The sequence below is a fragment of the Peromyscus leucopus genome, chromosome 13 (genome assembly GCF_004664715.2).
Source record: "Peromyscus leucopus breed LL Stock chromosome 13, UCI_PerLeu_2.1, whole genome shotgun sequence".
NCBI lineage: Eukaryota > Metazoa > Chordata > Mammalia > Rodentia > Cricetidae > Peromyscus > Peromyscus leucopus.
In genome coordinates this window covers 4,214,341-4,239,816 of record NC_051074.1, presented here as the reverse complement: position 1 = coordinate 4,239,816, position 25,476 = coordinate 4,214,341, and the positions used below count along the sequence as shown (strand labels likewise).

Genomic DNA, 25,476 nt, shown 5'->3' with positions numbered 1-25,476 from the left:
GGGAGAGAAGTCTTCCCAGGGGGTCGAAAGAACTTGACCACAGGGAGAAAAGCATGTGTCACAAGGTGATGATTCAAGAGAGCGCCGTGGAGGCTTCTTAAGAATCAACTGCATCAGGGCAAAACAAATCTTACTGTTCAGTGGGACCTGCATCTGCTTCCTCTTCTCAAGGTACCAGCGTACCTAATCCATCAGCAGCTATGGATGCTCGCTCACTGTGGGCTGCGAAGAGCTTTAGGAACTCAAAACTAAGTAAGGACAATGGCATCCAGCTGAGCAGTCACCTGAAAGGTAGAGGGCAAGGAGTCTGTCTTTTTACGTGTGTGTGTGTGTGTGTGTGTGTGTGTGTGTGTGTGTGTGTTTGTGTGTGTGTGTGTGTGTGTGTGTTTGCAAGTACACATGTGGGGGAATACATTTGTGTGTGTGCAGGTGCACATACACACGTGTATATGTGCATGTGAAGGCCAGAGGCAGATGCTGGGTGTCTCCCTTGATTAGTCTCCATCTTTCAAAATTTTTTTTAAATTAAAATTAAAAATTTGCACATATGGGTGTTCTGCCTGGTATGTCTGTGTACTACTTATGAGCTTGGTGCTTACAAAGGCCAGAAGAGGGTGTTGGATCCCCTGGACCCAGAGTTACAGATGGCTGTAACTGGAGTTTCCATGACGCTCTCTGGAATCATCACCTTGTGACATATGGTGCTGGGAATCAAACTCTGGTCCTCCGGAAGAGCAGCCGGTGCTCTTGACTGTTGGATCATCTCTCCAGCCCCTCCATCTTATTTTGTGAGACAGGGTCTCACTTGCCAATTAGGCTAGACTAGCTGGCCAATGAGCTCCTGGGATCTACCTATTTCTCCCCCTCCCATTCCTCTGCTGGGATTACAGGCACATGGACTGTGCCCTTCTTTTCCATGGACTCAGGTGGTATTTCCTGGGAGGAAAGACTCACATCTGTTCAATACAGCTCTGAATGGCCCCGATCTCAAAGGGCAAAGCTGAGATGGAAAACTAAATCATCCCACAGAGAGCCAGAAATTGAGATGTCTTGCCCAGGGCACAGAGGTTGCTAACATGGTGATTGATTTTTGTACCTTTCCTGATTTGAGTTACATAGGATACTGAGCACATAGAAAGTCGTTAGGGATGTCTGGGTGGGTCAGAGCCAATCGTGTCAGCAAGATGCTGGCCAGGACTAAGGAGAGAGGTGCATTACGGGCCGCAAGCCATGGCTTCTGGGCTTGTGGTGCAGTGGAAACGTGGTGCTCAATTTAAAATGTACGCTTTCTGTTTTGAGATTCCCCTAGAGTGGACCTAACTTCGTATGTTGGGGGCACTTTCAGCTGCAGGTAACAGAGAACCCCGTAAGTACTTAAACACAAAGGAATCATCTCACTAACAGGAAGCCCAGGGCTGGCCAGCACCTAGGCTCGTTAGTTCTGTGCAGCAAATCCAACGGCACCGTTCAGGCTGGGGGTCACTTTATGTCTCTGCTCTGCCATCTGCACGTCAACCTCACTCTCTGGTTACCTTGTCTCATGGTTGCAAAACAGCAGCGGCGATTCCAGTTATCACACCTAGGTGGTGGGAAGGGGGCCATTTTGTCTTCTGTCTGTTTCCAAGACAGACTTTGATTGGTCGTCCCACAGAGCCCTTCCCGGCACATCTCACTGACTGAGGCTGCATACTGTTCCCTGGTCTAAGCCCATCAACTGCAAGCCATGGTTAGTGTCATCTCTGTGCTGTGTGGGACAAGAAAGGATGATGTTTCCAGCAAAAACAACGCGGACCATAAGGTTCTGGGAGACGGAGAAGTGGCAGCAAGACGCTGGGGGTGTGCAGAGATGGGGGAGAAAGCGTAGTCATTTAGAGGGAGAGATGGCAGATAGAATGAGTACTTTCCCCAAACACCCGGGAATGAATTAGATCTCACGCAGGCACACAGGAGAGGGGGAGGTGTTTCGTTTGCTCCTGAGAGTAAGGATGCTCCAGCCGGCTAACGAATGAGGGAGAGACTTGACTCTCTCGGCAGAATCTGAGAAAATAAAACAGATGAGCTGGAACAACAAAAGTGAAACAAGAAAAAAACTTTGAGTCAAAGAAAGACCTGAGTGTGCAAAGCAGTCAAGCTCAAAACGACCTAGACGTTAGCCATGGGGGAAAATGGACTGGAAAGAGAAGACAGCAAGACCCATCCCTCTACGAGAACCAGCATGAACTCGGCCTTGAGTCAGTGCCTGGAACTCATTCGCACCGAATTCTCAAAGGCTACAGAGCTACACCTCTGGGGAATGCTGAAAGAAAACTTGGTCCCAAGACTTTCCCTTTCAAATACGAACCCAGCTGCAAGATGTTTTGAGACAATCAGAGGATTAGAAAAATAGATCTGTTCATGTTTGCAGCAGACAAAAGAAAAAAAAAATTAAAATACAGGACCCCAGAATATGGCTGCCATGACACCAAGGGGCCCGTGTCCTCACGTGGCCACGCTAGCCCCTGAACCTGATCTGCACCCCTCCTTGTACGACGTCAGGAAGTGTGTGTTTGAGCCACATCCTTTGCCCAGAGGCTCAGACGGAATCTATTTCACTTGGTGACCACTCAGAACAATAACAGCTGCCACCCGCTTCCTGAACTTCATAACAACGACTCAACCGTTCACCCTCCCAGACGCTTGTGACGGGTCGGCTCTTAGAACGTGGTTTTGTTCCTTCTCCAGATGCACACTGCCCAGAGCAATGTGACAGACACCACCAGGGACCAGAAGCTTGAGTCACACGTCTGACCTACCCAGGTCACGGCAGGCTCTGGCCACTGGGGTTTCCTTCTGTCTGAAAGAGCAGCCTCGGCGTCTGTGGGAAAGACCATCTTGGAGGCCCTCTTCTTCAGAACAGGCATGGAGAGCTATGGCGCCCCAGTCTTCACAGTCCTTATCCCCCTACTCTGCCAGCTCAGCAAAGACAGGAAGCTCTCAAAGATATCTGTGTAATGGAGTCACGAGCGTGGCTATTTTTCTTCCTCTTCATACAAGTTGTGAGGCAGCAAGAGACGCCTAGAGGCTCCTACTCACTTCAGGGGTGGACCCGGTTAGGGGGACTGTGTCTAAAGGCTGCTCAGAGCCCTGCAGCCTCCCTCAGGCACCGTGTGGTTGTCTGTTAAGTCTCCTTGTCGCGCCTCAGACCCTCCCTTGCTTCCCAGGGAGTGGAGTTGCTCCAAACAGCATCCCTGGGCAACAGCTCACTCTGAGGTCAGCGCCCAAGGTGGGTGCACTTCCCTGAGGGGAGAGTCACTTCCTTTGCAGTTTCAGGAAGAACCCAGGATTCACAAGAACCCCGTCTCTGGGTGTGGGAACCTAGGGCCTGATGGGCTGAGCATCCTGGCTGTCTCTGGCCTCACACAGTACCCAGAGGATGTCAACATGAACCTTGGTCCAGAAGGTACTCTGGATCTGAGGCACTGTCTTAAAACTGCTTCACAGGCTCCTGCACTCACTTCAGATCCTTGCTGACAGCACAGAGCAGAGCCTGGGGTAGACGGCCGCCACAGACACCTTCCCACAGCCTAACAGAACGTTTCCACAGCCACCCTCCATCACCATTTGCTCTGCTCTCCTTGCTCCACACCGACCTCCTTTCCTTTGTAGAAACTGTTGCCATCTCTTCCAAAGCCTTCCTTTTTCTAGACTTTTCCTTCCCTCATCTTTCCCTTTCTCTCTTACTGTTCCCCTACGTGTCCTCCTTGTTTTCTCTTTATTGTTCCCCTCCTTGTGTCCTCCCTTGTTTTCTCTTTATTGTTCCCCCTTGTGTCCTCCTTGTTTTCTCTTTATTGTTCCCCCTTGTGTCCTCCTTGTTTTCTCTTTATTGTTCCCCTCCTTGTGTCCTCCCTTGTTTTCTCTTTATTGTTCTCCCCTTGTGTCCTCCCTTGTTTTTTCTTTATTGTTCCTCTCCTCATGTCCTCCCTTGTTTTCTCTTTATTGTTCTCCCCTTGTGTCCTCCCTTGTTTTCTCTTTATTGTTCCTCTCCTCATGTCCTCCCTTGTTTGTTCTCTTTATTGTTCTCCTCCTTGTTTTCTCTTTATTGTTCCCCTCCTGTGTCCTCCCTTGTTTGTTCTCTTTATTGTTCCCCTCCTGTGTCTTCCTGTTCTCTATACTACTCCCTCTCTGCCTCATTTGCTTCCATTTCTCCATTCTTTTTTCACCTTGCAGACGGAGGACGTAGACATGGCTGTCTCCCTTCTTACCAAGAACTGGACATGGCTGTCTCCCTACCAAGAATGAGGGCAGTGAAGGGAGGAATGGCCTCCACGCAGACTGCTCCCCCTAGCCATTCACAGAACTGTGACCACAGAGGGAAAATGTGACATTGTACTTTCCTGTTTGGTTTCCTAGCAGTCTCTGAACAAAGCCAGGTGGCTGCAAAGTCCTGAATGTATGGGACACATGGCCAAGTGCTATTCACGATCAAATGCCATCCAAGCAGGTGAGGAAGGGCCCTCTCAGAGAGACCGCTGCCCTACCTCCCATCCATGGATCATCGTGGCGTTTCACTGTGCAACCCCTCAGCCTAGCTCCTGCTTCTGCCGACACCAAATGGGTTCAGGTAGAAGAAATGAGTTATACAGAAACTGTGGCTAAGCTCAGGAAAGAATGCAGGGTTTTGTTTCAACATGAAAAGAGGAACTGGAATTAAAATAAGCTGTGACCAGTACCAGGGCTTCCTCAAGGACAGCTCTGACTCGGCCTCACAGGGTGTGAGCTTTGATTTGCTTCTCAGCAATCACGTGCCATTGGTTATTATAGAATGTGCGCTCTCTCTCTCTCTCTCTCTCTCTCTCTCTCTCTCTCTCTCTCTGTGTGTGTATGTGTGTGTGTTTGAGGCAGGGTCTCACGGAGTCTGGCTGATCTCAAACTCACTATGTAGCTGAGGATGACTTTGAACTTTTGATCGCCTTACCTCTATCCCCCAAAATGCTAAGATTATAGGTATGTGCTACTGCATCAGGCATTATGGAGGACTAGGGAATCGAACTGTGGGCTGCATATGCTAGGCAGGTTCACTACCAACTATGCAACACCCCCAGCCACTAGCATCTGTTTGTTTGTTTGTTTGTTTGTTTGTTGTAACAGGAAATGGCATCCTTATAGGTGGGAGTTCCCTAGACACCCGGGTCCATGGCTTCCTGTCCCTTAGTTAGCTGGTGTTAGTGACCAAGAAGGTCTTAGGTCAAGTGCAAGACTAGAAACAATATGTCCAGCAAGGCCATATCTCTTCCTTGGAAACTGCTTGTCCACCACCCTTGTTGAGGTGGTTGTAGGAGGCTTATGCTCTGTCCCCATCTGTCAATGATGGGCAGGCACCTGCTTCCTAAAGGCCAAGCAACACAGAGCTCAGTAGTCTGTGAGTGGTCCAGGCAGAGAAAGCTGTTGGTGGCTGAGCCAATCAGATTCCCTCTGGGGACTGGAACATGAGAAGGGAACCGCTGTCAGCAGGGGAGGAGCAAACCACAGAGAAGAGCTGACTCATTGAGGGAGAACCCAGCCAGGGCCCCAGCACCTCTGGGCCCAAGCCCTGGGCTTCCCTAGTGGCCTTCTGGCCACCAAGGACAGTGGCCCTTGCACAAGTCAGCCAGAGTGACCCCCTGAACCCCCTGAAGCTCTCGGTTAAGAGCCACTGAAGGTCTGTGGTCATTTGTGGGGTCACAGGAAGCCACCACAGCAAGAGTGTGAAGACAACGTGGGCACAGACTCCAGACAGACGGAGTTACGAGTTCACCTGCTGTGGGCACACACTCTCCACAAGAAGCCACAAAGTCACGTCTTTTCCAGTCATACTCAAAGTTTTCATCACTTTGAAGGAATAGAAGAAACCACAAAGGGGGAGAAAGATCAAAGACACCGACTAACTTTTAACTCAAGAGAGTTGACTCCTAGCAGGAAGCTACCTGCGGGACCCCATGCCACCAGGCTAAGTTCACACCGTCCCAGACTTGAATAAAAAAGTAGCTACCACAGAGGCCTACCACTTGCCTAAGTCACCCCGCACCCCTCCCCTCCCCCCCCCCCCCCCCCCCGGCCACCATGTCCTCAGAAGCTGTGGAGTCCACATCTGAGAAAGTATTCAGATGATGAACATTGCCAAAACCTTGAGAAGAGTGTTTGCTTAAGTGTACCCAAATCTGTCCTGGTGATGACTGCTAAAGCCTGGGCTGGCACAGCGTCTCCCCGACCCCTGGATTAGGCAGACACAGGGTCTCCCCGACCCTTGGACTAGGCTGGCACAGAGTCTCCCCGACCCCTGGACTAGGCTGGCACAGGGTCTCCCCGACCCCTGGACTAGGCTGGCACAGGGTGTCCCTGACCCCTGGACTAGGCTGGCACAGGGTCTCTCCGACCCCTGGACTAGGCTGACCCCCCTTCCATCCTGGTGCCCATGCGCACAGGGGAAGGAGGGAGAAGCATGAACAGCCTGACCGCCATGCCATGCGGCGGCGGATCAGTTCCCCGAGCCCACAGTGGCCCACACTGGCCTCTCCCATGAAGCTTGGTGTGAGCAGATCTGTCACTGGAAGGCAGCTGCTCCACATCTGGATGGAGCCAGTGCCCTCCCAGCCTCACCCTCTGAGCCAAGCAGCTGGTGGTGACCGAAGTGACTCCTTTTGAACATCATCGTTAGTCACCCCGCGAGGCTTTCCTTGATCCTAGCGTCTCCCTCTTCCATGTTTCCAGGAGCTTTCCCAGGCACTGGCTTTTGTCAAGGCAGCTGAGTCTACCCCTTCGGCCTAAGTAATTAGTCATGCCCTTCAAGTTTTGGAAGTCACCAACGTCCCTTCCCGTTTCTATTTTCTTTTCAACTAAACCCTGGAAACCTTTGTTCCTCGCCATCCTGGTGACATGGAACCTAAACCCTTGTCTACTCTTCCTGCACTGCCCAGATGTGTGCCATGTGCTGCTGTGGCTTCTACTGTGGTCCCCGTGAACTTAGTGACACACTCTGCTGAGGACACTGAGACTGTCACCTCCTTCTTTCTACACACCCCCATGTTCTCCTGATGAAGCTGGGCAAAAAATAGCTCCCCTGCCTTCCACATCACTCAGCGGCCACACACTGTGGTCAAATAAAGCCCCTGTGTCTGTCATACCAACTGTACCAAGGTGGTCTCCTCAGGCTTTGATTGGCACTGCTGATTTTATTTTCCCTTTTCAAGTTCAGCTGAGGCGGGTGAGATGGCCCAGTGGGTAGTGCCGCCAAGCTTCAGGATTTGAGTTCAATTCCCCAGAACCCACACAACAACAAGAGAGAACTAATTCCTTCAAGCTGTCCTCTGACCTCTACAAACACACCATGGCACACCCCATACACAAATAAACAGAGTTTCTTTCTGACTTTGTATATTTTGTCTTTAAATGGTGAATTCAGATGCCAGGGCTATCAACATTGGGCAGAAGGGAGCTACGGGAATTTAAAGGCAACATCTCATCTATCGTCCAGCTCCCTTGCAAGTTCGCCCCGCTCTGCTGCTCCCTGGGCCACTTACATTTGCTCATTTGTGGTAGTCGAAGAAAATGATGGTTGGAGACACAGCCACCATCATGTCCTTTTCTCAGTCACGGCCACCAACAGTCCCTGGCATGTGTGACTGTCATCTATGAAGAGTCACTGTTTTTTACTCAACCCAAAACATGTGCTCTGGGGACAAAGCTAAGCTCTGCCAGGTCCTCTCATGGAGGCTCCTCGGTCAGCTGCCTCTCCTTCTCTTTTGCTCTTTCTCCCAGGGCAAGCACAGGCTGGTTCAGGACTTACCTGCACAGTGAATTTGTCATCCTCGGGCAGAATCCTGTAAGTGTAAACGCAATTCCGGAACCTGAAATAGATCAAAGACGACGTTAGAAATCATGCAGGAAAACAAAGTTTGCTTGGACCAAGGAGAACAAGGGCTCTCTGGCACAGCTTGGGGAGTCAGCACTGTCCCCCCACCTCCTCAGAACACAGAGAGTGGCCGTGGATGGGCCATTCGGGAGTCAGCACTGTCGTCCCCCCCCCCCAGCACACAGAGAGTGGCCGTGGACATGCCATTTATGTCCCTGCTAGATGGCCATGGGGGTCTGATCTAATGAGCCCTTTGTTTAGAGGGGCTTCCTCAACCTCTTAGCTGCCGAGTTGTCCAAAAGAATGGAGCAAGAAACATGTTTGAAGAGCTAAAACTCCCAGGGGTTCAGCAAGATGGTGTGGTAACCAGGTCTCAAGCACAACTGCCTAGGAACACATTGGCCAAGGTGAGGCTTCCCAGCACCTACCTTCTGCTGAGACTTCATTCCCCCTACTTGGCTCCTCCCCCAGACTGTTTGCCTTATAGCTTCCTTCTTCCTAAAATGAGCACTACCCCTTCAGAGACTCCGATTTGCAAAGGGCTGGAGAGCTCTGGTTATTTCTGTAGAGGAAGTGCCAAGTACCCAAGATCTCCTTCTCTTTCTAGATGCTCTATGTTCTTTAGCTCAAGGATCCCAGGCACTTTTGACCTTCCTAGAATCTTTGAAAGGAAAGGGCTTATTAAACTGAGGACCCTATGGAAAGGGGCCATTGGTGAGCAGTCTCCGGCTTGCTGGTCTCTGGTAGCATGGTGGCCATGGGAGTCTGTTGGTGGCCTCAGGAGTCCATTGACCCCACAGCTAAGCCTGGAAGGCTGTGAGAAGTTTTGGGGACTACTGCCACCACTGGCTTTTCCTTAAACCTGATAGCATGGCCTCCCCTCCCCCCATCTTCCTCTATTTGGAGTTTGCATGAACAGTGAAAACTAGGCACCCTTATTGTCCCAAGGCAGGGAGGGGGCTAAGCTCTGTCAACAACACAATGCTTCCACTCTATAAACGAGAGTAATGGAGGGTGAAGAGAAGTCTCAGTAGTTAAGAGCACTTGCTGCTCTTTCCCAGGATCTATGTCCATTTCCCAGTACCCACAAGGAGGCCAGGAACCAACTGTAACTCCAGTTCTAAGGAATCTAGCATGCTTTCCTGGCCTCCAATAGACACTGCATGTACATGTATGCAGGCACAACACCCATAAAATAAAAAATACATCTTACAAAAAGTCACTTAATCCCTCCCATGGGCCAGACTCAGTACCACAATTTCACATGTGTTATTAGTTAACTCAGTTTAAAATTTTTATATTGAGGGCTGGGTGCATAGCTTGGTTCGTGGTGCTTGCTAGCATTCATGACGCCCTGAGCCCAGTTCCCACCATAAACCAGGCATTTTGACACACACCTCTAATGCCAGTACTCAGGAGGTGGAAGTAAGAGGATCAGAAGTTCAAAGTCATCCTCAGCTACATAGGGAATTGGAGGCCAGTCTAGGTTACATGAGACTGTGTCTCCAGAAACAAAAACAAACAAATCCAAAAAAGACTGTATATTGAAAAAAAAAAACCAAACCACACACAAAAAGATATAAATATGAAAAATACATGTCTCCTCTGTCCTATGAGTTTCTTAGATTTATTTTTATTTATAAAATATTTTTAAAATATGTGCACAAGATTATATATACGTATCTCTTTCAATGCATGTAAAATCATACTGTTTACGATGCTCTAAAGTTTATTTTCTTCATAAAATATCATCGAAGTCTTCCACATTGTAGTAGCTTGAATGAGAATGTCCCCCATAGGCTCTTGTTTGAATACTTAGTCCCCAGTTGGTGGAACTGTTTGGGAAGGATTAGGAGGTGTGGCCTTGTTGGAGGAGGTGTGCCATTGGGGGTGGGCACTGAGATTTCAAAAGGATCAGCTACCTGCCTGCTGCCATGCTCCCTGCCAGGATGGTTATGGACTCCTAACCAGTTAGAACCCTAGCACATTCTTCCTTTTCTAGGTTGCCTTGGACATGGTGTCTCTTCATAGCAACAGGGAAGTAACCAAGACATCAGCTGAGAGAGATGGTTTGTTGACAGTCGCCGCATTCTACCACACAGATATCCCATCATGCCCTTGACCCGGGCCTGGCGGGGGTGGTTATCCTGAATAACGCTGCCGTGAACCAACAGCTCTGCTCCTACACTGGTGCATGCATGGATGACCTCTGTTTTCATTTCATCACAAAAAAGAGAGGAGAGCAATGCCACATCTACTTGCTGCCGGGAGGACTGAATGCAGCCGTGTCCTGGAAGCCTTTGGAACGGTGCCTGGCTCACACTGGACACGGTGATGTCAGTGTCTGTTAGCTATTGTGGGGAAACAAAAGCAGACAGAGTCAGCTAGACAAAAAGACATAGGCGCTTTACACACGCGCATTCGTGGACACGCACGCTTTTATGTAGTCTAGGCTCACTTCAAACTCGTGATAATCCTCCTGCCTCAGCCTCCCGGGTGCTGGGATTGCAGGTGTGAGCCACCGCGCCTTGTATTTTGATAGAGACTACCATCTGCCATCCAGCAAGACTGTCATTTTTTTCTTCCTCCTAACGGATATGAGAGTGTCTATTTCCCCACAGCCTGCTGACTGGCTTATCAGATTTCTTAATCTTTGCAAATCTGAGAGGGGAAGAGAGCAAAGACAGCTTGCCTTAATTTGCCTCTCCCTGTGAGAAAGGTTCAGCGTGTTCTTGTTCTTGGCTCTTTCTGTTTCTTTTTCTTTGAATCCCTTTTTGTGTCTTTGTCTCGATTTTTCTTTATGTCATCTTGGGCTTATGTACAAAACTCTGATCTGTGTTATTATTTATTTCAACGATGTTTGCTGGTTATCTTTTGTAGCTGTGTAATTTTATGGGGTTTTTTTTGTAGCCAGCTTTATAATCTTTTCTTTATATAATATTTTCTTTTATGGCTTTGCATTCATATACACTTAAAGAAAATTTGGGGCAATGTTTTTGGGAGATTTCATGACTTTGTGGCTCCGTTCCCTGTGGGAAAGCCTCTCTGAAGAGCTTTTCTTGCTTCCCTGCCAGCCCATCTCCCCACCCCAACAACCTATCACCACAGCCCGAGTTGACACCACCACCATCTGACCCGATGTCATGTCACATCTCAGAGGTATCTGCGGGACACAGAGAATCCTCACAACACCCCCTTAGCCATCCCCAGGGTTCCTAACCTCAACCCAGTGCAGAGCCAGGGAACTGTAGAGTCTGTTCTGCCCCGCTCAGGGCTTATCTCTCCGGAGCCCTGACACTTCCTCCTACCATAATCAAAGGCTGGGGGAAGGGGCAGTATGAGAACGCTCTCTCTGGCTGAGGGTAGCCACTTAGGAAGAGCCCCAAGGAGTCCCAAGGAGTCAGCAAAACACATGGGCTCACAGACAGAAAGAAAAGACAGAGAGGAAAAGAGGGGCTATTCCAAAGAAGAAAGGCCCCCTTAGTTTAGTTAAGTGTGGGAGAAAAGCCTGCCTGGCCTTTTCAAAGATGTTCTAGAAACTGAAACAAAGCAACAGCCTCACATGACTAAGGCAAAATCAGAACTGAACACAACAGGAGCATCCCAGATGACCCTGCCCGAGAACGGTCAATATGCACACAGCGTCATGACCATCACCCTTGTGAAAACGTGAGTCCAAACTTCAATTTCACAGAGTTCTGGGACCTCCACAGGGAGGATAGTCCCCACCCCACCCCCCATCCACAGCAGCTACCCTTCTCCCTGGTCTTGTGTGGAATATGTGCCATACACATATGTGTGCACAGACCAACTCATGTGCATATGCATTCACATAACATACACACAACATGTATGGATATATAGCACACTTCTAAGACAAATACAAAATGTTGAGAGCAGACTGTGTGTGGATTCATGGTTAGAGTACTTGCCTAGCATGTGAGCAGCCCTGGATTTGATCCTCGACTCTATGGGGGGGGGGGATCAATATGTTGAAAGCAAAGATCCCACAGCTAAATTCTGTTTGACAAGTGCATCTCCAGACCACGATATCTGTACAGTGTGTCCATTGCTCATCATCGGGGATGACAGGCCTGGCCAGTCCTTGTCAGCTCTTCTCAGTGAGTTGGTAACAACATGGGTTGCTAACACTAGCTCTCAGTGTGACTCTTCTTTGCCACTAGGCTCCATTTGTCAAGAAAATTCCCAATATCCTCAGTGGGGATCCAGATCAGGACAGACCTTCCTTCAGGTACCAGAGGCCATCTTCCATCCTCAGGGGAGGGGGTCTAAGGGGAGAATTGTAACTTGACTTTCTCCATTGGTGCAGAGTGACAGACGTCTGTCCTGAGCTGATCCTGGAGGAGGAGAGGAAGTGGGAAGTTTCCTTTGCCAGAGTGGGAGGTGGGCAAAGGGTCGGGGACAATCCTGAAATAAATAGCAATGAGAAGTTGTGTTTCACAGTGAGAGGAGAGGACAGTCACATGCGGGGAGGAAAACTGGTCAAGTCTGATGATTCCTGGCCAAACAGCATCAACAATGCCCAGAAACACCTTTCACACAGTGAGTCTCACAGAGAGGCAGAGACATCTAACTGGAAAACCAGACGCCAGGCTTTGTCTCACTCCACGATCTGCTCCTGCAATTGCTTGTAAACCCCTCTGTGACTCCTGCTGTGTGTCACTTCTAATTTCTAGAAATTTTCTCTTTTCAAGGATAAATATTGCACACTTCTGGGCAAGATGGGATAGAAGAGAGGCAAAACGGAAGGTCTGCATTCAGAACGCCCTTTGGAGCTGGACATGGTCCAGCTCGCCTATAATCCCAGCACTTGGGACTCTGTAGCAGGATGGTGGCAAATTCAAAGCCAACCTGGGCTACATAGTGACCCTGACCCATGACCCAATAAACAGAGGAGTCAAGCCATTTTGGGTAACATAGAATAAGAAAAAATGGACATAGGCCCAGGAAGCAAGAGTGTTTAACACCTACGGCCCAAACCTAAAGAACAATGGAGTCACAGCGCTAAGATCGATGCATTGACAGAGGCCATCTGTTGCTTACATGGGCCCCTCCAGAAGAGAGAAAGGAGGAGGAGGGTACAGGTGTTCAGCAGGTGAGAGGCTGAAGAAAGGCAGGCACAGCACCCTCCTCAGCCATAGGGACTCAAAGACATGGGAGTAAATCTCCTAGAAGGGAGCCCCCCACCTGTCTGTTAAGAGTTCACCACTTGACACAAAACTCCTTAGGTCTTATTGGTGTGGGAGGATCCCTTATCCCCTTCCTTCTTATTTTTTGTTTGTTTATTTGATTGAAACAGTAATTATGGCAGAAATGAAGCTGTCCCCCCAACTCCCACCCCTCACATAGCTGTCAGAAAAAGAATCACTAGACCTGCGAAGATATATCACTACTCAAAAGAGAGTCCCCCACCCCACAAAGGACATAAGGAGCTATTTCTATCTTAAATAAACTCACTGTTTCATGATGAAGCCCGGGGAGGTAAATCCGCCTTCCCAGAACGCACTTGACCAAAAGGCAATCCAGGGAAGAAGAGACCTATTTGGCAGCGTATAAGGGATCCACCTTAGGGTAGACATTTTCTTTTTCCATTAGGCTCCACTGATGGCTTTAGAAATACTGGCCAATGTAACGAGCTATGAGGTTTGAGTAAGTGGTATAAGCATTTGGAAGAAAAGACTATGTTCTGATTTATAGAAGACATGAAGGCCTATTCAGAAACGTTTGGGCTGGGGAGAAGGCTCGGTGGGTAGGAACACTTGCTGTGCAAGCGTGCAGACCTGAGCTTAGATCCTTAGAACCCATGCGAAGGAGCAGGGTAGAGAGCCTGTGTGATGGCGCATGCCTGGAGTCCCAGCGCTTGGGAAGTGACACATCGCTGCGAGTTCTAAACCAGCCAGCGTTTACACAGTGAGACCTTGTCATGAAATAAAAAAAATCTGGGTGTGGCCACACACATCTGTAACTTCAGTGCTGGGGTGGGGGTGGGTGCAGAGATAAGGAAGCTTGCTGGGTCTGGTCAGCCAGCCTACCCCAAGCAGCAAGCGCTATGCTCAGTGGGACACTGTCTCAAGGGAACAGGCAGGGAGTGGTAGATTAGGATATCAGATGCCTTCCTCTGGCCTCCACTCACATGCATGGGTGTCTTAGTCAGGGTTTCTATTACTGTGACAAAACACCAGGACCAAAAAGCAAGTTGGGGGGGGGGGTTACTCGGCTCACACTTCCACATCGCTGTTCATCACCAAAGGAAGTCAGGACAGGAACTCAAACAGGGCAGAATCCCAGAGGCAGGAGCTGATGCAGAGAGCATGGAGGGGAGCTGCTTACTGGCTTGCTCCTCATGGCTTGCTCAGCCTGCTTTCTTATAGAACCCAGGACCACCAGCCTAGGAACAGCATCATCCATCACTGGCTGGGCCCTCCCCCATTGATCACTCATTGAGAAAATGCCTAACAGCCGGATCTCATGGAGGCGTTTCCTCAATGAGGCTCCTTCCTCTCTGATGACTCTAGCTTGTGTCAAGTTGGCACACAAAACCAGCCAGGCAAACACAAACATATGTGCACACACATCTGTCCACATACATGGTATCACACATACCACAGATGCTAAAATTTCTTTAAAAAGCAAAGATAAAAAAGCAGCTGAAAGATTAATGAAGAATGGTCAAAGAAAATGACAGAATAAAAGATGAAAGCATAAAATTCTATGCAGGAAACTGGAACCAGTAACTATGGAGGGAATGTACCATCTACAATATTACAAAAATATAAAGTCATCAGCAGAGACTCTAACAAGAAACACTCAGGGTCTGAATGAAAGAATAATATACAATCAAAAGGATAATAAGACTGAATGTCACTAAAATGTTAAACTCACAGATTACATTAGAATTTCCTGCCAGCCCAATCAAAGTCACAATAGGAAGTTCTGTCCAACTTGAAAAATATTATTACCTGCAAAAACACTTGACTATAAAATTATAAGAAAATCCCAAAACACTTTGCAAAATTATACTAACATCTTTGTAACAATAGTGGCATAGGGGGATATACTTGGACAGATAAACAACCAAGAAAGATCTTTGTAAGACTTAGTAAGACGGAAGAGTCATGGAGGGAAAAAGGAGAAATCACTTAATAAGAGGTCAGGGAAAGATGGCCCCTTGAGAAAAATAAGCTCAAGTCTTTATCATTTGTCATCCATTAAATTGAGTCCAACAGGATTTAAGTTTTCAATGTGAACAATCAAAACTATGGAAATAACAGCCATGACCACTGAATTTGTTTGTATAGTCAGGATGCTAAACACACGATACACATTAGTCAGTGAACACATGCAGCAATTCTACCACATAGATCCTCTTATGGCTTAGTTTTCAGATGAGGAGGCTAGGGCCCAGGGTAATTAGATAAACTGCTGAAGGTTCCTCCCTTAACCTGAGTTGATTACATACAAAGACCCAGTCCTAACCCTAAGGAGTGGATTTCTGCATGCAAAAGGAGTCTCTGTGTTGGAAATCTAAGGACGAAGTCACAAAAGAAAAAAAGCAAAGAAAAAAAAAAGCAAAGAAAAGAAAGTGACAATTTTGTAAACTTTTATGTCAGAGAACATAAACCTTAAAGGTAAACCATCATGAAAATGTGTTTGCAACAAATGTGACATAAATAACTCACATGGGCAGATAACAAATCCCTGATGCCTGGGATTGAACCCAGGACCTCATGCATACTAGAAACGCAATTAACCACTGGGTTACATCTCTAGCCTCACTCCACTTTCTATTGAGACAAGACCTCATTATAGTCCATATATGGAATGCATAACAATCCTTCTTCCCAAGCTACATAGAGTTTTAATTGAAGAAAAGAGGCTAAGAGAATGGAGAGGACCATCCTCAAAAGAGGACGGAGCAAGCCTCTCAAATAAGATCGGCAATCAAAAGTAAATCAAAATGAGCAAGGATGACCTTTCACCTTAGACGCTGTAATTTTCTTTAAAATAACATTATGTAGAATAGGAAGGACATTGGAAGGAGGTGGGCACTCTCTCATGCAGCTTGCCAGAAGCATAAATTAAGTCAAAATTTCTGGAAAGCAATTTGCCATTTTGTACCCACAGCCTTTGAAGGCTCGTGCTCTGTGATCTAATCATCCTCTGGGGATTTGTAATCAGTAATGTGTATAACTATTCTGCCGGAAGACCTTCCTCGCTGCTGCCACACTTACAGCAAGTCTGCCGATAATTTAAATGTCAGACAATCAAAGAATCATTCCATAAGCATGCGACACCCTGGAAGAGAAGTCTGTGCTTCCAGCAAGATGTTTAGGAAGAAATTCTAACTAGGCGGGAAAAGTTGAGGTTGCTGGAAACCTCAGACCACAAAGGAAAGGTGGTGCTGTGTGTGTGTGTGTGTGTGTGTGTGTGTGTGTGTGTGTGTGTGTGTGTGTGTTATATGGAGATTGCATATGTATGGAGAGAGAATGAGGAGACACACCAGCAAATCAACAAGGCTGTGCTCGTCTCTCAGTGACTGGGAGATGATGGTTTGTTGCTGTTTTACACTTTTTACCTTATGCTTGACTATGTAGACCTGGGAAGCTGATGTGGGACTCAAGGCAATCTCCCTGCCTCCGCCTTACATGTGTGGTCCACCACACACAGCTAGTAGCATTTCTGTCACCTGCCAGAAGACTTCACTGTTTATCTCCAGCTCTGTCCTCCACGGCCCACTCCAGCTGCAGGGCCAGGTGGGCACTCCCTTTCCACAGATGTTCCCTTGGCCAGCCCTCCACAGTATTATTTCAGTTGCAAACTAAACCCAAACTGAAGGGTTCTGGTACTTATTAATAGCATGCTCTCCATCCCCATGTATGTGTTTAGGGGCACATATGTGTACATACGTAAATGTGCGTGTAGAGGCCAGAGGGCAGTCTTGAGTGTCCTCCCTCAGATGCGATGGATGCTGTCTATCGTTTTTGTTTTGTTTTGTTTGAGATAGTGTCTCTCCCTGGCCTGGGGCTCATTAATTCAGCTCAGCTGGCTGGGCAGTGAACCCCAGGGGTCCCCTTGTCTCCACCTCCTTAGCCCTGGGATTGTAAGTGTGCATCATCACACTTGCCTTTTTTGTCTGAGTTGTGGGGATTGAACTCTGGTCCTTGTTCTTGTAAGACAAACACGTTACCAACTGAGCCATCTCCCCAGCCCAATACGATGGATCTTAAGTAATGGAGACAAAAGGAGCATGCGTGCTATGTTTGGACGCAACTTTAGAATAGACGGGCCAATTTGTGAGAAATGAAATCTGACCCCACACATTTCATACGGTCCTTCTCCCACAGCTACCATATGGGTTCCCCTCTCACAGAATATTCTTGTCCTGTCTGGCTTTTTCACGGCTGTAGGACTTCATCCCTTAGGCACCTCCTTCCTAGGGTGGAGCTAGAACCAGGAGGTTATGGGGTGCTGCCTTTCTTCTAGACTTGATCTTCATTCCCGGTGCGCCCAGGAGTTCTTTTTGCTGTATCTGTGCCCGGGCCCCTCCCTCCCTCAGGCTTCCAGGCGGTCAACCCTGGTGGCGCAGCAGCCACCAGACATTCTTGCGTCATTCAAGTCCTCTTCCTGCCTCAATCGCTTTGAGCACTTCCTCTGCGGAGGCCCACATGACAGCTCCGTGTCTCCCAGAGGCCTCCAGGAAGTCCCGGAAGTGACACTGTCACAACTCTCCTCTCCTGTCATGGAACTTTCTTGGCAGATGGGTCCCCTGCTCCTGAGTCTGTTGCTTTCAGCTCATAAAACTAATGGCCAGCTGTCTTTTTACATATGCAAAGCACATGGAGGGTGTACTCTGGCCTGTCTTGGGCTGGGCCTTGGGATAGCTGTCTTACTCCTGTCTTCCTATCTAGTCCTCTCAATGATCTAGCTGTTCCAATGTGCAGACTGTATAGACAGTTCTCCCAACAAGGCATGAGTAACATCAGGGATACAACTTAAAATCACAGTTAGTGTTGCTTCACACCCACTAAGCTGGATAGAATAAAAGACGGCCGGATGTGGTGGTAAGCACACTTAGGAAGTAGAGGCAGGAGGATCAGGAGTTCAAGACCAGTTTTGACTGTAAGAAGGAGTTTGAGGCCAGCCTAGGCTACATGAGACCACAGCTCACAAACACACAAACAAGCAAGGGCTGGGGGGAGGTGCAGGTAAAGTGTTTCCCTTGAAAGCATAATAACTAAGCTTGATGCCCAGAAGGCACATTAAAGACCAACTAACCGCAACAGCAAACTGGGTTTGGTGGCTCTCTCACTGGCCAGCCTAACCGACAGGACAAGTTCCAGGGCACCGAGAACCTCTGCTTAAGAGAAATGGAAAAGGTGGGGCTGGCGAGATGGCTCAGCGGTAAGAGTGCTTGCCGCTAAGCCTGACCACTAAGCCTGATGACCTGGGTTCGGGACCTGGGACCCACATGGTGGAAAGAGAGGACCAACTCCTGGAGGCTGGTTGTTCTTTGGCTGACACACACAATGTGCTAATGCACACACACACACACACACACACACACACACACACACACACACCAGATAATAAACCGGTGGAGGTAGAGAAACTGGATCCTCACACATGGCTGGTGAGACGGTTCCACAGCTGAGCCCAAGAGTTCAGCAGTTCCTCAAAATGCTAAATATCAAACCACCACATGACCTACCTCTCAGGGCCATACCCAAGACTACTGCAAACAGACATCCACACAAAGGCTAGTTCATGACTCTTCACAGAAGCATTGTTCAGAGCAATCAAAAAGTAAAAAACAGGGCAAAAGCCATTCAACAGGTGACTGGGGTGTGTCCATACAATGGGTCACTAACGAGCTGCCCAAAAGATGGATGTCTGCTGTAATCCAGATGAGCTTGAAGGCATATGCCAAGTGAATAAATCCAGACACCCAAAGTCACACATTATATGTAATTCCACAAACTGAAAATTCACAAGTCAAGTAAGTCCTTAGAGACGGAAAGCAGACTGGCTCTTTCCAGAGGTCGGGGAAAGGGCAGCAGCAAGCAGCTGCTCACGGGTATGGGGTAGTCTTTGGGGGACAATGAGAACACTCTGAAATTAGACAGTGGTGTTGGTCGCACAACTATGTGGCTGCACTAAGGACCACTGAACCACACACTAGCATGTGGACAGGTCACTTTCCAGTGCGTGCACTCACCTCAGGGGAAGCACTGTAGGCCAGTGAACCGGCCTGGCCAGCCTCACTTTGGAGCTGGGCTTCTGGGTGTCTTGCTAACACAACAAAGGGACTCTAAGCAGATCCTAAGCGAATCTTGCTCCTCAGGACATTGTGGCCTGGCATGAATTGGAGAGCAATAGAGTTCTTGACTCCATCTCTGAGGCAGGGAGACAGGAGCCTCGTGTCCGAGAAAAATGGATTGTTGTTAAAAAGTGCTAATGTCCTTGCACAGGTGAGTGTCAGCTATACAGTAGGCAGACTTGCAAAATGCTCCTAAACCAGTGCCTGCCCTGCACCTGGGAGACAGATCCACGGGCATAAGCATGGTCTTTCTGTCACCTCACATAAATGATATAATTAAGCAGGCCTTCCTGGGCTCAGCCCTCCCTCCTGGTCTCGGACACAGGAGGAATCCTCAAGAGCACCATCCTCAGACGAAGACTCTTTCTCATGCCCGGCAGGCTCCAGGAGTCCGTGGGCCTCCTGCTCTGGCTTCTGCCTAGGCCTGCATTTCCTCATTTGCCTTCAATGTCACATATGGAAAACACCACATCGCATTTGCACAAAAGGCATTAGCAAGCTGTGGGAACCTCACAGAAACTTTCAAAGGAGGTCGGAGGAAGGGAGGCGATAGCACACCCTCTCACAGCACAATCCACGCCCTGACCCCTCTGCTAGGCATTTCCACCCTCAAAGGCCCTTCTCTGCAGTCCTTCTCTTTCCACCAAAAACAGGGGTGACAAGGTCCTCACCCCACTCTCCATTAGTCCCAAAAACCCGGCCTTTTTACCACCTCTGGCAGGCTTGGGGCCCGCTCTCCTGCCAGTGGCTAGCTACACGGATTTTTTTTTTTTCAAATGACTGGAATGTCTTCTCTGATGGCAGTTTTAGTTGTAAATGTCCCATGCCTTTTTTCCCTTCTTTCTGCACTGCCAGGGCTACCAAGCCCAGGACTATCGGGTGTTCGATCCCGGGGATGAGTCCTTACTCCACCATCAGGTCTGGGTGCACTATGGAAGGCTACTTGTGGAGGGAATCCCTTACACACATGTCTGGACCAAAGCAAGCCGCATTCTCCTGGCAAGACAGGAAGCCAGATGGCTCCACAGTGGTTCAGGGATGAATGCCACTCACATGGATGGTAGCTAACTTGACCTAGTTGAATTTGGGTTCTGTCTAGGCCTGGTCAGCTCGCTGGCTGGGCCATCGTTCAAATTCTTCCTGTGTAGCTGAAGCAGAAAGAAGCTATCTAGCTGACCCACAGACCCTGAGTCGGCTGACCTACCCTCGGAAGCATTAGCGTCTCTGCAGCACACAGTACAGGGCAGCTGTGCCGTCTCTGCTCAGGAGCCTCAGCCTCTTGAACGGCCTCCATCCACCTGGCCAATATCCCACCCAGGGCACACAGGCTCCCTGGGCCTAGTCTCCATCCACCTGGCCAATATCCCACCCAGGGCACACAGGCTCCCTGGGCCTAGCCTCCATCCACCTGGCCAATATCCCACCCAGGGCACACAGGCTCCCTGGGCCTAGCCTCCATCCACCTGGCCAATATCCCACCCAGAGCACACAGGCTCCCTGGGCCTAGCCTCCATCCACCTGGCCAATATCCCACCCAGAGCACACAGGCTCCCTGGGCCTAGCCTCCATCCACCTGGCCAATATCCCACCCAGAGCACACAGGCTCCCTGGGCCTAGCCTCCATCCACCTGGCCAATATCCCACCCAGGGCACACAGGCTCCCTGGGCCTAGCCTCCATCCACCTGGCCAAACCCACCCAGGGCACACAGGCTCCCTGGGTCTAGCCTCCATCCACCTGGCCAATATCCCACCCAGGGCACACAGGCTCCCTGGCCTAGCCTCCATCCACCTGGCCAAACCCACCCAGGGCACACAGGCTCCCTGGGTCTAGCCTCCATCCACCTGGCCAATATCCCACCCAGGGCACACAGGCTCCCTGGGCCTAGCTGTCACCAAGGAGGAACTGAGGAGAAATGGGGCAAGATGCCCGGGCTCCGCTTCGAAGAGCTCATATTCCCTTTCAAGGAAGGCAGACTAGGACTCCAATCAGACCAGCAAGATCTTCCCAAGACAGCACTCTGGCCCCCCTGTAACTCCAGGCTCCCCTAAACCAAGGCTCTTGGAGTGACTGAGAAGAGACAAAAGCCTTCTTGCGTGTTGGTAGATGACAGGACTGACCTTTCTCAAGGAAATGAAGGTCGGGGTGTGAGGTGAATGTGTGCTCCTATGTGACGTGGGTGGCGCTGCTTTGCAACCTTGTCTTTCAGCATTTCCCTCCCTCCCCCTGACTGTGTCTAGTCAAATCTCCTATCCAGAAGGTCCTCCTGACAAGACCGCACTCTTTCCAGAGTGCCAGACACACCTAAGCCACACGGCCCGCGGTTGTCTTTTCAGTCACAGAGGGGACCTGGATGGAGCTCCAGCTTCAGGGTCACTAAGTTCCCGGCCCACAGCTGCATGACCCAGAGTCCACACATCCTGGGGGAGGGGGTGTCCAGAGGGACAGCTCGCATGCCAAATCGATTACTTCTGAAGGCGAAGAAAACGACCGCCCTGCACCCCGCCTAGACTTCGAAGCCCTGTCTCTTCCCTCTACCTTGTCGCTGCCCTGAGGCTGTTGCCTTGATCTCCTCTGGCAGGAGCCGGGACCCTGGCCAGGGCAGAGGGTGGGGTGGGGGATGAGGTGGGCGAGGTGCCATCATCCACAGGGAACAGGGGAAAGTAAGGATGTGAAGTTTGTTTTTCAGGAAGTTAAGTCTCTCAGCATTAAAGGGCTGGCTTCTAACAAGTTTTCAACTTAAAAGTAGCTGCCTTTCCTGCATTTTTGGGGGGGGGCATGAAAGGATGCCTTATTCTACACACTGCGGTTGTAGCAGTAATCCATTCAGTCTGAAAATCTCTGTACCACCTTGCCTTTGCAGGAGCCTAAGGCAGCTGAGGTAGGGGAGAGAGGGAAGAAATAAGGCCAAGCGCTGTCTGCCTAAAGGTCCTGCAAGACCCCATGGTCTCGGTCCGGCTGTTCCTCCTCTGACTTCAGCCTTCCAGATGCCCTCTCTTAGAGTAAGAGAACCCATTAATGTCTGTAACTCAAGCTTACCACAGTCTCTCAGCCCATAGCCAACTCCCAACAGAATTGCCCTTGGCCCAAATCCCACTGGGGCAGAAAAGAAATGTAACTGGGCCAGTGGAGTCAGGCTGAGCTGGCGAGATGCTAAAAAGTACCTTCCTTCCCTCTTTAGGGCCCCTCGCTGGTAGATCCCCAAGGGATGGTGCTTTGGGGCGGTCCTGGCCACCTGCAGCGCTTCTCCTGAGACACGCTGGTGGGCGTGCATGTGGGGAGCTGGCTGCTAACTCCGGCACAAGGTCAGCCAGCCGTGAGCCGGGGCTGGTTTCTAGTGCCCCCCGTCCCCTGCCCCAGCTCCGTGAACACCCCAGCTTCCCTGGCTTCTACCCGAGTCCACCGGCATGCCCAGCTCGATGGTGGCCGAGGGAGGTGGGCAGCATAAGCTAGTGGTCTCTGGGAGCAAACGACCTTAGCCTTGGCTGCTGTGGGTCCCTAACCTGTCCAAGCCTCACACTGCTTATCTCCAGGTCTAGGTGTTCACACGAACCCACTCCTGATTGTCTTCAAGATGAAACCAGTCAATAAATGCCTAGCACAGCAGGTCCCACCGTGAGTCAGAGCTCAGAACGGTCTGTGGTCAGTCACCCACTTCCCTCCTGCGTGAAGATATGAGGGCCCTGGCTGCTCTGAAAGCTCTTTCTGTCGGTCCAGGGGCATTCTGTCAGATGCTACCTGAACGGTTCAAGTGGACACGCCCTTCCTGACTGTGTTCCTGCCCTGCTCCAGCCTGAAGCCGGCATAGAGTTAGACCACAGGGCTGTGGGGGCAAGGGCCTTCCTCAAACACTAGACAGATGGAGTGTTAAAAAGGAACCTTCAGCAAGCGTCTGTTTCCTCTGGTGTGAGGGTAACCAGCACATTCAGCAACATCTTCACGCTGGCCTGTGGGGGAACCCATGGGGGCAGAGCCCCAGATGGGTGGAGATGCAGCTGAGTGCAGGGAGGGACAGAGACCCTCCTCCGACCTCACCACCTAGGATAAAACTTCTGGGTGAGGAGTGCTTTCCTGACTAAATGCACCCCAGCCTCCGCTCCCCAAATAGAACTAGCTCCACGACCATACACAGCCAGGTGGAGGAAGGGATCGCTCTTGCCACTGTTGCCCTTCACTGGGTCCCTGACTGACTGAGACGCTTTCCAAGGCGTCCTCCACCAGAGAGGTCCAAGTTTCTTTCTGGCTCAAAATGAGGACCCCTTCTCCTACCACCAGAGCCCAGAGAGGCCCCTGGCACCGCAGGTCATGAAGGACTGCGCTGTGGGCCAGGCCCAGAGTGACTCGGGGAGCCCCAGCACTGCACAGCCTGTTCTAACACAGGCTCCCCGAACTCCAAAGCCAAGGTCCAAAGTGGGCCTCAGATGCTGCCCACCTCTGCCTCCCCATAGGGTAACAACACGCCAGTCACGCTGTGCCACCCTGTGACTTGAAACTAACTCACCCCATTACAGGGTTCCCCTTTGGATCCACCCGAGGGGGCCCTGGATCGGCCAGTTGGGAGGAGATGGGGTACTCACAGCACACAGAGCGCGTAGGCCCGGGGGATGGACTCGCTGGCACGCACAAGGAAACTCCCGTCCTTGCCGGCCCTGGAAAGCAACTCCTCTGCCTTGGAGCGGGTGATGTTGCCATGGTTCCACCCAGGGACCATGGCAGGCATGGGTCTCCTGGGCTGGGTCAGCAGCCACTCCCAGGACGGACACTCCAGCAGAGCACGTAAAGGCCCTACGCTGAGACCTGTCTCCGGTTGCCTCTCAGAACTTGCCTCTGCTGCTACTACCAGCTTAACTGACTGACTTCCTGTTTCAGGCGCTCAGCGAGGGAGAGGAAACTGAGCTGCAGAGAACTTCCTCATTATAGAAACCAAGTTGAGGGGGGGGGGCATCATCTACCTTCCCACCCAGCCCAGGCACTGGCTGCCCGCCCCACCCTCTCACTCACTGGTTCTCAGTATCTCCTGCATGCAACTTCACCTCTGGCTTCCATTATCAGCCAGAGTTCTGGGCAGGGGCAGGCATAAGCTCTTTTAGCATCAGGTTTCACGGCTAGCTTCTGAAGTGTGGCCTAGTATTTGTGGATGGGCCAAAGGAATGGGCACTCGGAAACCTGTGCAGGTATCCACAGGGGCAGTCCTAATACTTGCCCCCCTTGCACCCCGATGGTTAGTTTTAATTGTTAAATTGGCACAGCCTAGAATCACCTGGGAAGAGAGGGTCTCAAGACGGGAATGTTTACATTGGGTTGGCCTGTGGGTGGAGGGTTGTCTTGATGAAGGTCACTGATAGCAGAAGATCCAGCCCACTGTGGGCGACACTGACCTCTCGGCAGTGGATTGTGAACTGCTAGTAAGGGTGGAGAGCAGGAGCTAGCCCAAGCAGGCAAGTGGCGTGTAGGCAGTCACTTCCTTCTGCTCTCGGCCGTGGATGTGATAGACAGCTACTTTAAGGTCTCCACAAGGACTCCTCTGTGACTTCTCCACAGCGGTGGTCTACAACCAGAGTCGTAAGCAAAAGCAAACTCTCTCCTCCCTAAGGCTCTTTTTGTCAGAGTGTTTCACTGCAGTTATGAATGAATCTAGAACATACCTAAGGAGCAGGGCTTCTCAAATTGAACTAAGCCTTGTGCCCGAAGCAGAGCAAAATGGAAGGAGCATAGATTTCCCTGTCTCTCCTCACTGGAGATTCCCAGGGGGCACATGCCATCTCTGTGCTGGGCCAGTCTTAATAGCCACCCCCCTGAGGACTCCAAGTGTCTGGGGACAGCTTCGTGACTGGATTTCACTCAGTCTGTGGTTACCCATTCTCCATGGGCAGCACGCTGTCCCTGCATCTGGTGCATTGACACCCGCCCTGGACTTCTGCTGGGCACTTGCGGGGGGCGGGGGAAAGCTCATGGAGGGACTTACATGTCCCCATGGGGCAAGTTGGCCACTTAGATGACATTTATTACTGAGTTCTGCATGGCAGCAGCCCAAAAGGTCAGTCAGCCTACTCCTTCTGTGGTTGGACATGGCCACATTTGCTCACCTCTCAAAGGTCACCATTTAGTACCAGCTGAGTTCTGCAGGCTCTAAGGCAGTCACCATCACTAAGACCCCAGAGCTGGGTGACCTCATCCCTGAGGCCTCACATTCACAGAACCTCATCCACCCTGTTCTTAAGAAATCTCTGTCCATCACATGACTATATGCATCCTTGAACCCTTCTTTCCAT

At 50.2% G+C, this 25,476-nt stretch overlaps 1 protein-coding gene across 1 annotated transcript in view; it reads right to left on the bottom strand.

The window, feature by feature from the left end:
* The window catches only part of Inpp5d (inositol polyphosphate-5-phosphatase D), a 112,565-nt gene extending 88,495 nt beyond the window's left edge, over positions 1 to 24,070 (bottom strand). Inside the window, exons 1-2 of the mRNA XM_028876275.2 lie at positions 23,782 to 24,070; positions 7,802 to 7,862 (exon numbers count right to left, since the gene is read on the bottom strand). Of these exons, the coding sequence (XP_028732108.1) occupies positions 7,802 to 7,862; positions 23,782 to 23,924 (204 nt within the window). The 5' untranslated portion in view covers positions 23,925 to 24,070. The remainder of the gene's footprint in view (positions 1 to 7,801; positions 7,863 to 23,781) is intronic.
* Positions 24,071 to 25,476: the final 1,406 nt, after the last annotated feature.